At 46.9% G+C, this 15,636-nt stretch overlaps 1 protein-coding gene across 2 annotated transcripts in view; it reads right to left on the bottom strand.

Annotated features, from left to right (window-relative positions):
- Positions 1 to 15,636, bottom strand: part of DIS3L2 (DIS3 like 3'-5' exoribonuclease 2) — a 183,308-nt gene that overhangs the window by 76,241 nt on the left and 91,431 nt on the right. For both annotated transcript variants that reach the window (XM_063306305.1, XM_063306304.1), the window contains one exon: positions 7,492 to 7,571. In XM_063306305.1, the coding sequence (XP_063162375.1) occupies positions 7,492 to 7,571 (80 nt within the window). The remainder of the gene's footprint in view (positions 1 to 7,491; positions 7,572 to 15,636) is intronic.

Below are 15,636 nucleotides of genomic sequence, written 5' to 3'. Positions count from 1 at the left end.
TGAAAACAACAGCATCTTAGAAACCTGAATCTTGTACTCCAAATTATATTCTGAGTTGCCATGTAACTCCAACACAGCTCTGGCAGAGACTAATCCACTAGATATATTCAAACGAGGTCGTTCTCAATTGCCATGGACAGAGAGCTCTGTCTTCAGAGAGCTGAAGTCCTTGAGTCAACCATGCATACAGAATCAGATCCAGTCCATCCCATGCCTCAGCAGGCTAGCTATATCCATTTGTTTTTTCCATGGCCTGTAAACGCATCCCCAGTGATACTCAAGATTTGCAAACGACAGGTAGCAGGTCTCTAAGTGCACAGATTGAGAGAGCAAGCTGCTTAGGGAGGGATACTGTATTGTCCTGCCCTAGGTCAGGTTTAGGGGAAGTACAAAGGTGAATTCTTCCAAGGTCTAAATCCATGAAAAACGTTATTCGTGGGAAGAGAGACACATAGATGAGCAGTCAGTCAGTCAGTCCAGATATCAGAAGCCAAACCAGTCTGGATCCTATCCAGATTCCAGATAGTAAGAAAAGGACGCAACAGAGAGGATCCAGAGAGCAAAGAGTAAATATACCAGGAAGGTTTGTCAACTGCTCAAGGTTCAACATACAAAAGTAACCGCATGCACAAGTTACAAGCAATAGCCCATTTCATGAGTTAGTCTCAATCAGAGAGTTTTATATTAGAGACTACTGCTATTCCAGCCATACTCAGATGATGCTCGTTAACTTAACGCAGCCTCATGGCCATCCAGGTATGTGGATTACTCTCAAGTAGGCTTTCATTACAAGACCCTCTCCCTGGTAAGTGAGTACTGGTGCCTCTCTTCATGTGGGCAGGGTGGCTGAGTTCGATTCCAGTCCTGGGCACAGGTCCTGAACAAGGAAAGGTTGATTTGGAGCTTTGCTGGCTGGAGAATTCTGGGAGTTGAAGTCCACACATCTTCAAGTTGCCAAGGTTGAGAAACACTGGCTTAGACATTTTCTAAAGTTTTCTAATGGTAATAAGATTTACCAGGTGGTTCAAGCATTTGCAAAACTCCACCTCCAGAGCATCTCTTCCCCTTTCTGAAGGGAGCCAAGACCCTTGTGATGATTATAACTCATTTATTTTACTTCATCTTATGTACTCCTGCACACTTGGGCAGGATAGTGCCTGTAACCTGCTAATGCACACTCTGCACACCACCAGTACATCAGCATGGCTCCTTGATGCTCTGATGATTAGAAATGCTCTAGTTTTATGAAAAGCAGAACTGATGAATGGGTGTGTGGAGAGACAACCAAGACCAACATGTATGCATGAACGTAAGCCTTTTCTATCTGTTCATGGAGATCTTTAGTCCAGGTGAATAGCAGGATCAGACCCCCTAGAAAACCACCACGCAGTCGAAACAAAAAAGGGGAAAAACATTACACCCTTGAAAGACACATTTCACAAGTTTTCCATGATGTTTTGGAAGCTTTTCAAGCAGGTACTACACAGAGGAAGCCCCACCTCCATACATTATCAGATTAAAACTATTATGGGCTTACGTGTGGGCTGTATCTGCAGCAGCTCATAAATTAGGCCTCCAGACTCTTCAAATCCATTATGAAACAGCTCTTCCCATTGCAAAACTAGAGGGGTCCAGCCGTTCCAAATCCATGTGCCAGCAACAGCTTAAGCCTACGGAATAATTTACATATGGGACAGGCACGGCCTTTGAAGCCCCTCTGAAGAGCAGTTTCCACATGTAATGGCCAACTCGAGAGCACATGTTCAAAGTGACTAGGTAGAGCGCATGGCCTCGGAACAGCCAGCATGTCAGGTATCATGCTGCAAGCGCTGGAATGAGGGGAATGGCTTGATCCCAGGAGACTCATGCGGAACATCCAGTACCTGAAATTAGCCAGTTTTCTACTCTATAAATATTTCACCACCATATGAAACAAGCACACGGGGTGCTGTGTGGTTGTACAAAGCCGTAGTCCTCAGAATCTGAGTTACTTCAGAAATATGACGTGTTTCCAGAAAGTCAGATAGGAAAATTGCAGAATCACTTCCAAGACAAGAGACTGAGCGAGCCACATCTTAGTAAGATCAGGGGCAGGGTTAGGGAGAAGCCAGGCCAATAGCAGTGTAGTTGAGATCAAGGGCACACACAGACATGGCTGTAACATCAGGCTAGATCATCAAAATGAGGCCACTCCTTTCTGGATTAGCCCCTTTACCCAGATAGATATTGCTCAGATCACAAGCCCTTCTCTCTTGGATCATTAGCACAAAAATTACCAGTGAAAGAAGCCTGCAGCTCAGAAGAAAACAGATGCATGTTCCTGGTTACTGCTAGAACCTCTTTGGCTGCAATACCAGCTTTCTAATACTGACAGCTCTGTCATATCGGTCAGAGCCATGTGTGAACGAGGAAGGCTCAGGCATCTTGCCATAGGCACAATCTTCTTCTAGGCTTCCCAAAAGCCAACGTTCGTTGAAACTCCTGGACCACAAATCCCATCAAAATATCATAAGCACTGCCAGGGAGAGTGATTGTGGTCATTAACAACTCCAGAGGCCACCACGGCTGGTATCACTCGCTCTGAGCCCAGGACATAAAAATAACCAACTTCTCAGATCCAAACCCCACTCAGCTTCCAAATTCATCAACGCCCTCTCCAGGGAGAACAGCTTGGTCTTTTTCTTTCTATCCCACCTGCTGCTGTCTTCTTTCAACCCAGATTTCTCCTGCCTGTCAGGTTTTACAAGTCGCCTTGCTAGAGTTTGGCCTCAGCTTGGCCTCAGACCTCTTTCTCAATACAAGCCAGCAAAATTCAGACCCCCCCTCCCTGCCCCCCCCTCAAAATCCCACAAAGGCAAGCAGTTTAAAAAGTCATAGGCAAGAGACCACGATAGTTCTGTGAAGATCAAATTTCTCTCTGTCTCTCCCATACAAGGGGAGGGGAAGGGGGAAGCAACAGCTTCTTGCTAATGGATAGAACTTACAACAGGAGAACTTTCTGAACTTGGCTGATGTTATGAGCCTCCACTCAACACTAAGTCTCTCAGCCAAAGAGATGAAGGGAGAAAAGGCAATTTCTGGCAAATCACGCCACAAGCTGTTTTTATTACTATTCCATGCTCCATTCAAGAGGGCTAAATCTAGCAGGAAATTAATGCCCTGAATGTACAGAAATGGGAAGTGGCCTCCAACAGTCTTCGCAAATTAGAATTAAGGCGAGGACCAACAGGTAGAAACTGCAGAGAAGCAGATTTCGGTTAAACATTAGGAGGAAACATTTGCTGATGGGGAAAGCTGTCTAATGGAGAAGCAAAGTGCCACAGGAGATGATGAGCTCCCTTTCAGTAGGAGGACTGAAGCCCGGCATCCTATATCACATCTCTTCCACTGAGCACAGGATGGGATTTTAGCAGCCTTCTCCTACGAGGTATTCTTCAAATGCATGGGAATCCATGTTGGCAGGGAAAGTATGGGAAACCTTGCCCCACAACAGCTGAGAAACATGGGAGGGATAGCCCCCTCCCAAATCCAGAAGGCACAAGGTTAGCAGAACCTTTGGACATGAGATGGAGAATTATAGTCTACCGCAGTGTTTCTCAACCTTGGCAGCTTGAAGATGTGTGGACTTCAACTCCCAGAATTCCCCAGCCAACCTTGCTGGCTGGGGAATTCTGGGAATTGAAGTCCACACATCTTAAGGTTGCCAAGGTTGAGAAACACTGGGCTATCACCTCTGGAAAGCACCAGGTTGATGAAGGCTGGTGTGACTTGAAAAAGTCTTCTCAAACACTGCTATTGTAAAAACAGTCAGCTCATACATAGTGCATGTCCTTCAGTCATCAGAGATGCTTTAAGTTCCAGAGTATCAGATGTAAATCGGATATCTCTGGATGGAACACCATCATAATTTTTTATGCCTTTCTATTTGAGTGGTTCCTTTTGTGCTCCTTGGAAAAGAGGCCCAGTAGAGCCTTTTGTGGGGGAAGAAAGCCAGTTTTGATCCCACATAATATTGGTGCTGATGGAAACTCCTATCTGGTGACAGGGATGGGCATAAAAAAAAAAGGAAGAGCAAATGTAAGAGAACTCTGCCAGATCAGGACAAAAACTCATTAAGACCTGGAGCGAGTCTGTCCCATACCAGATGCCATTTGGATTCCTACCCAGTAGAGCTCAAAGATTCTGCTCTGCAATGTAATGAAGGGAGGATGAGCCTTCTAAATTTAACATGGACAGACTGGAGGTATCTTGACTCAACTTAAAGCCCATCTAAGATCATTGCCAGTAGCACACTATGTGGCAGCACACTCACCACTTAATTATATGGTGCTGTCCTGTCCAAAGCAGCGTTTCTCAACCTTGGCAACTTCAAGGTAGGCGGACTTCAATTCCCAGAATTCCCCAGCCAGTTCTGCTGGCTGGGGAATTCTGGGAGTTGAAGTCCACCTAACTGAAAGTAGCCAAGGTTGAGAAACGCTGGTCTAAGGGAAGCTTTGGGCCCACCCACCTTTTCTGGCCACACCCACTTTTGGACTGTGGCTCTCAGCGTGTCATTCAAGACCAGACGAGGCCCTCAGCCCAAAGGAGGGGCCTGAATAGATAAAGTATCACCTGTTTTTCTCATGAGCCTTTCTTAGGCTCATAAACGAGCTGTTCTCTCCTCCTCCTCCTCCCCCAAGGTGTGCTTTTTGGTCATTTGGACAAGAAAAAATTAGATAGGCAATAGTTGCAGTGGACTTTTAACCTGCCTCTGACCAAGCCTGTCCTCCTTGATGTGGCCGGCTTTCTGGCTCCTTATTTGACATCGCTCGGTGTTTGCTTTTTTGAAAGTCGTTTACAAGGTTGAGGGTTGGAAATCAAGGCTTACGGCAATCCGTCTTTGAAAAAGGGGCACGCTGGTCTCTCACAACTCGGCAGCTTCCTAAGACGTCCTTTGCAGTGAACGAAGGTTCAGCAAGGCTGCCTTAAGTGCATTAACTAGGCTTGCCAGAATCTAACTCAGGCACAACCTGATCCAATTTTGGCAAATTGCATAAATGACATTTCAAATTGAGAATAGAAAAAAAACAGCATAACGCAGTAAACCCCAACCAGAGACAGCCAAAGGCTGCATGTCATTCAAGAAAAATTCCTAACTACGTAGATGCGGGAATCTGCTTTCGATCTTCATGAGGTACTGGCGCCATCCTTTTTCAAGCGACAAAGCACAGGCCAGTTTCCAGAGCAACCTGGGGCTCAGACGGCCACCTGAGCAATCCAGTCATAACCCACAATGCTTCTGGGCCCTCCCCACCCTAACTGTTGCCCCTCCCTTGTAACATTTCACTCTCTGATAGAAGCATTCTGTAGTCCAACATCACTCGTGATTTATCTTCCTTCTGCCCGAGGTCCCAAACCATTTGGGGCCATTAAGCACATTTGTAACTCCAAGAATAAGTTACAGGCACTCCCCCAAAATGTCCACTATCTCATACGACCAGCACTGCAAAATCAAAAGCAGCCACTAGATGACAGCAAAGAGACACCGATAACTGAATCGTTGCTGCCAAGCAGTGGTCATCCTAAATCTTGCAGCCCTGAACTGCTCACTGCTGAGGTATCCAGAAAGCATCCATTTCCCAAAAGGCATTCCCCAGAAGCTTTGCTGGCTGGGGAATTCTGTGAGTTGAAGTCCGCACAGCTTGGAGTTGCCAAGGTTGAGGAATGCTGCTCTAAGAGATCAGCTGGGGCCAGAGCCATCCATGGGTCCTCTACAGGCCAGATGTTCCTGCTTCTTTCCTTGAAACCGTGGGGCTGAGAAGAGCTTCAGAGCAAGACAGGGATGCTTCTGATAGCCTAGATTTGGGGCTGGCAGCCCCTTCCACGTGCAGCGCCCTCAAGTCCTGTATACTAGAAAGCCTTTGCCCCCACATGAATGCGCAGGCTCCTGAGAGACCGACACTACAATATTCAATTAGAGATTCCACTCCCACGTCGATAGGTGGAGAGTCATTTGGTTTCGATTGGCCTGAAAAGAGAAACGGATCCCTCTCACCCATTACATCCAGTTTCACCTTCTGTTCACCATCTCTTGGGGCTGCAGAATAGCATCCATGTAGGCTACCGGCGGGATCCATGGGGGTTATCTTCCCAGCAGCACAATCTGGCTTGTTCTGCTTTTGTCTGAGCTATCTGTGTTATTTTAGCTTCTTCAAACCCTTCCTTCTTTTGCTGTGGAACAACTGGCAGGCAAGATGGAAAACAGGGCAGCGCTCTAGGAGATATCTTGGGAGAACTCTTGCACAGCAGGGGATCCCATGTACAGTGGGAGATCTCTTGTGCCAATATTCATTTATAGAGCATTTATGGCTTAGGGAGAACTGTAGTTTTCCTTATTCTTCTGCTTACTCTCCAAGTACTCCTTTGAGTGTGCACTCCCTAATTTTGAGGTGGGGTAGGGCTATCCTAGTTCCAACCAATAGGTATTCCATCACCTGAGCTTGCTGTTAGAAGAAAACATCATTGGTCTGTGATCAAGTGATGAACATCTTTATTTATCTGCAAAGCTTTATTTCTCTGCCCAAAGATGGGTCCCTTGGCAAGGATGAGAAAGCCCAGGGGTAACCTTCTAGAGTCTCATCCAAGCAGCTCCACTACTTCCATTTTTCCATTAATTTTTTGCTCAGAGAAAGCTCTCCTCTCCCAATCTTCTGTGGCAGCGGATCATCTTCATTAAGAAAGGCCCAATTACCTTCCTTAGGGATTTGTAACAATGCAGGGGTGGTGAGACAAAATGGCAGGTGAGCATTTGAGTTGATTAGTAAATAGTCTGGGTTTATTTCCTTTCCATAAGTGACTCAGCCCAAGGAGAAAAAAAAGAAAGTGCTTTTCCACGTGCTTGAACTTAAATCCCACTTCACAGACATCTACATTAGAACAGGAGGCCATCTCACCCTGAGCCAGACCTCCATTCCATCTTGGTGAAGATCATCTGCAACCGTCCAGGTTCAAACATGAGTCTTCACAGCCCTACCTGTAGGACTTTCTGCAAGGAAATCAGCACCTCTGACATGAAAATCAAGCTACTGTACTCCAGTCTTTTCCTCAAATAAAAAGCAAGGTTTTGATTTTCCTGATTCAGAAGGACACGAGAAGCTGAATTATTTGAGTATGGCAACTAGATATTGACCCACCAACTCAGTCCTGATTAAATTACAATTGATGCAATGAAAATTTTTAAATGTTATGATTCAGATGGTGGAGGACTCAGGATCAAATTTCCAATCACGTTGCTCTGCCCAGGCTGATAACCTTCTCCCTCCCTTGCACCCAGAGCCTTATAAAAAGGTGATGCTACAGACCAGACATGGGATATTCTACACACACTTGATTGACTATCCCCAGTTAAATGCCCCATTCAAAATCTCAGTTTCCAGGATAAACATCTTTCAAAAGAACATGGCAGCAGCTATACATGACCATAAGCAGAAACATTAAGGGATACCGTCATACCATCTGGGAGCGGCTTGCAAGACAGAGCATCATCAAGATCCTTGGCAGTTGATGGGTCAATGGTGAAGATGCATTCTCTCCTATCATAACAGAGGAGAAAAAGGAAAATTTAGTCAAGCAACAGCAACAACTGGGAGGAAGGCCCTGCTTTCTACAACATCCAAGAGACACAAAAAATATCATGAAGAAGAGATCTCTTAGTGGTCTCTCTACCTTGATGGCTACCTGGAACTGCAAGATGTAGAGGCAGCCTGCTGCAAAAAAAAATAGGGCTAATTTCTGGACCTATTTGTGAGACCTTGAGAAAACAGGATATGGCAAGAATCCTTCTGATCCAACATGGATCTTCTGATGAGATTTTAGGTGCCAGCCAGCAATACATGTAATTCAGTTTTTAATCACTGACCAGGACAGCTTTTGGCCATGCTATCTGGGAACTACAGGAGCTGAAATTTACACATCTGGAGGATTCTAGCCTGGGGAAGGTTCACTTAAAGATTGGTCAAGACACAACTGCTAACTGCGGCAGACACTGCAGATTTAAAAGCTCCCCTTCCTGGAACAAATTGGTCTCTTCCTTGCCTTCTCAGTCTTTATTATACAGTATTAAATGATTCAATCTGAAGTTGGCTCTATTAGTCTGAATAAACAGAGATGTCGCAAGCTCCAAAAAGCCTCCAAAATCAGGATCTGTGAACTGCAAACATATCATCTCCAGCCAGTTCCTGGGTCCTGTCAAATAGTGAATTGAAAAAAAAAACTTACTTCTACCCTGCTTTTCTAATCAATATTGACCGCATTTGATTCTTTGCCCTGGGCACTGAGGGATCCAGTAGCTACTGGGGCAGTTCAAAGAGTGGGAGGCCTGGATGTCCTTTTAATTTCACTTGCCAATCCTGCCTCCGCCTGGTTAAATGATCAAACCTGGGGAACAACAAGAGTCAAGGGGGACTCGGGGTCCCCTCCAGCAAATTCTAAGGCTCTGACACCTTGTTGACGTGAGATTTTGAGACCAGCTCTGAAAAGGAAGATGGTAAAACAAAGCTTCTCCCAAGAATTCGCTAGGAGGTTTTAAGCAGCCCTGCCTGTAGTAATCTGGGCTTTCCTGAAACATGGGCTGATCAGGATTACCAGATTCTGAGCATAAAGTACTTTGAACACTCAAAAGCAGTGAATAAACACCAGTATACCCTAATATATAATTTGTTTACATGTTTACCACAAGCACGGGGTTATCTGGGGCTTCCTTCTATTTTTTTATTGTTTTCTTTCAGTGTTGTTCTTTCCCTTTTCATTTCGCACAGCCTGACTTCCTTCGGCAGTTAGATACATAAAGAGAAATGGTTCCACTCCAGCCCTGCAGGGACAAACTGACTAGAGCTATAACCTACAAAGGATCCCGCTTCCATAAATGCGTACCCCTTCGATTAAAAGCCCATTAATGAATGGAATTTCAGAAGGGCAACGGCGCTCCAAGGAACACTCCTTACATAACACTTCAATTTACAGTCCTCGGTAGAAACGCGTCCATATGGGAACAACCCACACATCAGGCTTTCTGGGTAGCCTTAGGAGGCCAGATCAGGTCCCAGGTATGGCCGGGGTGGTCCAGAAGCCAATGCTGGGACTCCCTGTAGCTGGCTGGGTAGGCAATCTTTCGCTCTGGGCGCTCTTACGCTGAACCATTCTAAAGAGCTCCTTCCAAAATGAGAGGCCGCTGGGATTCTGTTTCAATGGAAGATGTCATGAGTAAGGATGGCGAGCAGGGGGCTCCCATCCAGACCGTCAAGCGCATGCATAGCACTGAGGAATTGGTCAGCCATTCAAAGAGACACAGATCGGGACCGCCTTAACCCTTGGGGGTTATATGTCTGGGTTTTCCCACGCTTCTTCAGTTTGTTAGGATTCCTGTTAAGTACTAGCAATAAATATTAGAGACCAGTTCCATGTCTCAGTGTGTTTCCTGGTTGTTAGGACAGATAAAGGTAAAGGTAAAGGTTTCCCTTGACGTAAAGTCCAGTCGTGTCCGACTCTAGGGGGCGGTGCTCATCTCCGTTTCAAAGCCTTAGAGCCGGCGTTGTCCATAGGACACTTCCGGGTCATGTGGCCAGCATGACTCACGGAACGCCGTTACCTTCCCGCCGAAGCGGTACCAATTAATCTACTCACATTTGCATGTTTTCGAACTGCTTGGTGTGCAGGAGCTGGGACGAGCAACGGGAGCTCACCCCGCCGCGCGGTTTCGAACCGCCGACCTTCCGATCGACAGCTCAGCGGTTTAACCCGCAGCGCCACCGCGTCCCTTGTTAGGACAGAAGAGGTCACTTATTCCAGCTGTTTGGTCCTGCAACCGCAAAGGACTGCCACCTATCGCGATCTGCAGCTCCAGGCAGCTCAAAAATTAATAGACTGGCAGCAGGGAGGGCCCTGTGCTGCAAATGAACAAACACAAACACGCGAGTGCCAAGACTCTGAAAACTGAGCGAGGGAAGAGCGGCAAGCGGCAGAGGAGGTTGGCTTTAGGAGTTCAGCCCGTCACATCTATTAACAAGGAGGTCAGCAACAGGCCGGTGATTCACCACACTCCACGGCTGCAGCGTGTCCTGCAGATGCAACAGGCCCCGTGGGTCTGCCCAGGTAAAGAAGATAAGCAACGTGGAATTGATCGGTTGGCTGGCTAGCAAGGCCAACTGGAAAATTATGGAAAAGGTTCCGAGATGCAGCCCTCCATGGGACTGCTCCCATTCATAGCCTGCCCCATCAAGACATCTCTGGGTAGGTTAAAAATCAACCACCCTCTTTTGCAGCCAAGTATAAGATTTAGTCAGACTTTAATAATACAACAGGATTGGGAGGGAGCAAAGAAACTTATTGCCATTTTGACCTCTGAATCAAACACATACAGTTGTGGGCTCACATCCCTGAGCACACAAACATTTCTTTGCATACAGAAAGCTAAGACACTAGGGAGCTATCTTGCTGGCACGCTTGCTTTCTCTATGCCCAGATCTGAAGCATTTCCTACGTATACAGCTTGTTTTCTTCACACATGACTTTGAAGCATATAAGATTTTCTATTAACCAGGATCACTCTCAGAGGCTTTGGGGAATGCCCTAACATAGAGAGAAGCTTCACTGAGGTAATGGAATGTGGGAATGACCTTGGGAGATAGGAGGAAGAGCCGCAGACTAGACAAAGGTCAAACGGCAGCTGAGTCCACAGAAGGAATGTGGGTGAGGCAAGAGGCTCAGAAGTCACTGGTCTATACAGATTGCTGATCCCCATGACCCCCTAACCATGGATTGGAGATGTTGGGATTAGAAGACGTGAATGGCTGTCATCATCTTCAGTTCACCCTGGACATGTCATGGTATGTGGGAATGACCTTGGGAGACAAGAGGAAGAGCTGCAGACTAGACAAGAGGCAGCTGAGCCTTCAGTTGGCAAACATCTCAGAAGGAACCCTCCCTTGTTTCTTGGGCTGTAAAGGAGAGGGGGGAGAGGTGCACTTGCAAGATTCTGTCAATGTAACCTTACAATAAAGACAGTGCTATTGCTCCTGAGTGTGCTTCTTGTCTGGACTACCTCACAAGGCTGACAGCTGGGCAGGGACTTTCTAGAAGCAGCACTGCAATTCTTGAAGGAGGAGGGGATCTTGTCCTTCCCTAATTTTAATGCCTCTCTCAAATTTAACATTTAGGGTTTATCTCCTGTTCTGGGTTTTGTGGTAAACGTTAATAGATATTTTTATTGGCCTCAGGCTCTCAACAGAGGGAGAGTGCAAAATAATATGTTACGATCATTATTGGTAATAAAAGAGATCTGGTGAAAAGGGAGACCTCACCTGTAGTCTGAAATAAATTCCACAAGATGTTCCCAGATATTGTAACAGCACCAGAGATTCTGCTCTTTCTTCTCATGGAAAATTTCAGATGGTATAACTTGGGGATGGTTCCTTTACAAAATGAGAGACGCTCTTCCTTTCCTGTATTATTATTTTATTGGACTATGATTAACAAACATTCTCAAGTAATTAAATTAATATAAATCCAAGATGCATAGGGTGAAAAAATACAATCCAAAAAAACTATTACAAGGGCGGGTACTGTACATGTACACATTTACCACCTATGTAAAGTATACGAAGATGAGAGATTTTCTAAGAAGCCTTACAGTGATGCACCCAGTTCCACTGCTTTTCCCTATCTATATGAAACTCCTGGAGGAAACCACTAGAAACTATCAAGATGGCCGATGGAAGCTAAGCTCATTCCTCCACGGCTCCCCGAAATGCCTACGCAGGGAAGACTGAATAACAGATTGCGTAAATTGATTCAAGCCAAGATAAAGATGCTCACAAAGAGGATGGAGGAACGTCATAGTTCTAGGAACCACAGTAAGTATCTCTACGTTGGATGTCACAGGAATAGCCAAGGGTGCAGGCAAAATCAGGCAATGTTTCGGTCTATGGCTTTTTCTAGAAGGAAATGATCTTAAAACAGTGGTGCAACAGACGGTAGCCTCTAAAATCCAGCTCTCTTGAGAAGTCCATAACGCTGGGAAAGGTGGAAGGAAAGAGAAGACGAGGATGACCAGCAGCAGGGTGGGGGGGACTCAGTGACAGGGGTGATGGGTGCCCTGTTGGAAGACCTTGGAGGGCCAGGATAGGTGCTGCCAGCCATGAGGTAGGACCAGACTCCTTGGCCACTTGTGGCCAGCACTGCCATTCCCTTTTAGCATGGGTCAAGGGTAGCACCTGCTCATCACTGTTACCTCTTCCCAGGCCTCGAGGAAGAGTTTTATCTGTATTGCTGGATTAAGAGTGGGGAAACAGGTTCTAGTCTATGCTCAGCCATGGAATGTCATGTTCATCGTTCCAATGGTTTGAATACATCGTAACGTTTCACATGTCACTCTCCTGTTCCGTGTCTGTCATTTGCGGGGAGGGGAATTTCAGCCGTGCCAGGCTGTAATCTCCTTGCTGTTCTGCAGGAATGTATGTTTGGGTTATGACATGTCTTCAAGGTTACTTTCCCAGGCCGATGTGTGACGGTTGCCAACACCTGGGAGGGGGTGGTTGCTATGGTGGGGCGAGGGGCGGGATTGGGTTTGAAGCGAGGGTATTTAGTTTGTATTTGGCGCGCTTTTGCTCATTCTCAGCTTTCTTTGTATTTGCATACTATTCCTTTAATAAATCAGTTATCTTTAAGCCCGAGCTTGTGAGACTGAGTATTTGGGTTTAGGCAATCATTACATAAAGCTGAGAATCATAATGAAATTTTCCGCTAGCCCCCATCCAAGCCTTTGGTGAAGGGGAGAGCTAGCGATGACTTTAACAATGGATGGACGAATCGGGGCGCAACAGCGCTCCAGCGGGGACGGCATGGCGGAAGCTCGGTCGGGGCTAGCTCATGCCACCTGGAGACCCCAATACCCCACGTTTCCGGAGGTGGAATTCGCTGATCGGCGGGTCAGGCCGCAACGGGCAGAGTCGCGGGGGAGCGACCTCAGCGCGGTGGCCGGTAGCGATGTTCCGGAGTCGGGGATGGGTTTGGAGGTGGAGAGCGGCGCCCCGGTGTGGTCCCCGGAGTGGCTGGCATCCTTGATGGCCCAGGCTGGGACGCGGCGTGGCTGCATGGTTCCGGCGAAGGAGGGCGGCACATCGGCATTTTCGTTGGAGTGGTGGGTGTTCCTGCTGACCGAAGCCGAGCTGCGGTGCGAGCGCTCGGAGGCGCAGCGGGACTGGATGAGGAACTTCCTGTGGCTGGAGATGGCGCTGCTCCACAGGATGCAAGCGCGGCAGGAGAGAGCCATCGTTCCTGCCTGTGTCAGCGCCAAGAAGGGTGCGGCCTCGAGGGGCCTGGGCTGCGTGGAGAGCGGCGGCGGTCGGGCGGGATGCAGCGGAGAGGCTGAGGTGAGACAGCCCGCCTTGGGGCCCGAGGAAGAAGGCGACGCATTCATCGCACTGAGGGCGGAGGAGGTGGACCCACCGAGCGAGGCTGGCGATCAGCGAGAAATCCTGGATTTCGGGCGAGATAGGGGTGGGTTTCAGGGCTTTGTTTGCTGGAAGCATGTCCCTCCGGACTGAGTGGAGGGGCGGGGCTCTGTGGTTTGCTTTAGCATTCTCATGCTGTTTAGCCTTTTGCATTTATATGCTGTTTAACCACTGTAACCTGTTCCTTGCGTTTTGTCATGATCAATGCTAATATCTGCATCGTGAAAATTTTCATGCCAATGCTTAGATCTTGTGTAGAGATGAATGGGAGCGTTTCACATGTGGATTCTTTGATGCGTGTCTTCCTATGTATAGGTGCTGATGCGTGTCCCACACTGTAAAATCACTTAGCCCGTCTTTATTCTGCCTAGCCGCATGAACTTGCTGCTTAGTTTAGTTTCTTTAAGGGGGGCGATATGTCATGTTCATCGTTCCAATGGTTTGAATACATCGTAACGTTTCACATGTCACTCTCCTGTTCCGTGTCTGTCATTTGCGGGGAGGGGAATTTCAGCCGTGCCAGGCTGTAATCTCCTTGCTGTTCTGCAGGAATGTATGTTTGGGTTATGACATGTCTTCAAGGTTACTTTCCCAGGCCGATGTGTGACGGTTGCCAACACCTGGGAGGGGGTGGTTGCTATGGTGGGGCGAGGGGCGGGATTGGGTTTGAAGCGAGGGTATTTAGTTTGTATTTGGCGCGCTTTTGCTCATTCTCAGCTTTCTTTGTATTTGCATACTATTCCTTTAATAAATCAGTTATCTTTAAGCCCGAGCTTGTGAGACTGAGTATTTGGGTTTAGGCAATCATTACATGGAAGCTCACTGGAGGACTACGGCTGGCTGGCTGGCTGGCTGGCCGACAGATTATGTGGCATCGAGTCAGTGTTGACTCTTAGTAACCACATAGGTAGATGTTCTCCAGGATGATCTGTGTCAACCTGGCCCTCTTTTATCTGACCAATGACTTGGTGGCGGCTCTTCCTCCTGTCCCTCAAGGCCGTCCCCTCTTCCCTCTATAGCATCATAGCTCAGGTCCACAGCAAAACTTGTGTTTGGAGAAGAAGGAAAACGCTATTTTAAAACCAGAACAGCGAAGGGGAACTTTAAGTCGCATCAGCTATGAACTGGGGATAGGACAAGGCAATCTCACGGGGAAATTAAAAACTGCTAATGTGCTGTCAAAGCAAGTGTCAAGTGGCAGCCCATTTTACACTTCCTCCAACTTCCTCGGAAACAGGCGAAACATTATTCTGGGTTGGAATTCTATCCAGAACATCCACTCCACCTTTCATAATATTTATCGCTGTTGAAGGGAGAAGATAGGCGTTTTGCACCATTCCTGCCCTCCCAGCAATGAATGGAAGAAGGCTCAGCTGCTTCTGAACAGGAAACAGAAAAAGGCGTCCATTCTGCTGTTTCAATCTGCAAGGCCGATTCTGCTTTAAACAACGGCTCGCGTTTTTCCTCTCCGAGCTTTTGCAAATGGTTGAGAGGGGTAAGGAGCAGAAATGTGGAACTGCATGAATGTAAATACCAAGAAGAAAAGAATGTCATGCTGCAAATCGAACTGTGCCAACTGAGTAAATGAAACCTTTGCTTCATCAACAACTTTTCCGGCAGCAAATAGAACCGTCAACTTTTATGGGCCGGTAACACTTTTGTAAATAGCTATCAGGAAAAAAAAAAAGGAGAGATTGGTTATTGCATTCTGTTTATCCCCTCTGACTATTGGTGGGTTTCGCTGGAATTTTAATGAGGTAGACTATTACATTTAACTGCAAGGAGTGATAACAAGTGACTGCATGTCTAAGCAACTACATCTTTAAGATGATCTCATTTCTTTTCTCAACAGTGTTGATCGGCTGCAATTTCCAGACCGGCAAAAGAACGCAGAAATAAAAGACGGAATTAACTGCCACCGCGTACAATGGCCACTGGCTTAAATCGATGTTAAAGCAGTTTAGATGCTTTTAGAAAGGGCTTAAAATAGTTCCAGCGGTGTAGGCTCGTTTCACTCCCAATCGCTAGTGATTCCTTGGAACAGCCAAACCCTGATACCTCTATCTCCCAAAAGGAGAGGAGGCATAATGAACCGGCACGCAATCTAGGAGTCAGTGCCTCAGTTTCCCTAGAGAAGCAAAAGGTATAG

This window comes from Candoia aspera, chromosome 6 (genome assembly GCF_035149785.1).
Source record: "Candoia aspera isolate rCanAsp1 chromosome 6, rCanAsp1.hap2, whole genome shotgun sequence".
Classification (NCBI taxonomy): domain Eukaryota; kingdom Metazoa; phylum Chordata; class Lepidosauria; order Squamata; family Boidae; genus Candoia; species Candoia aspera.
The sequence above is the reverse complement of the archived record's forward strand: the minus strand, read 5'-3'. Positions and strand labels throughout refer to the sequence as shown.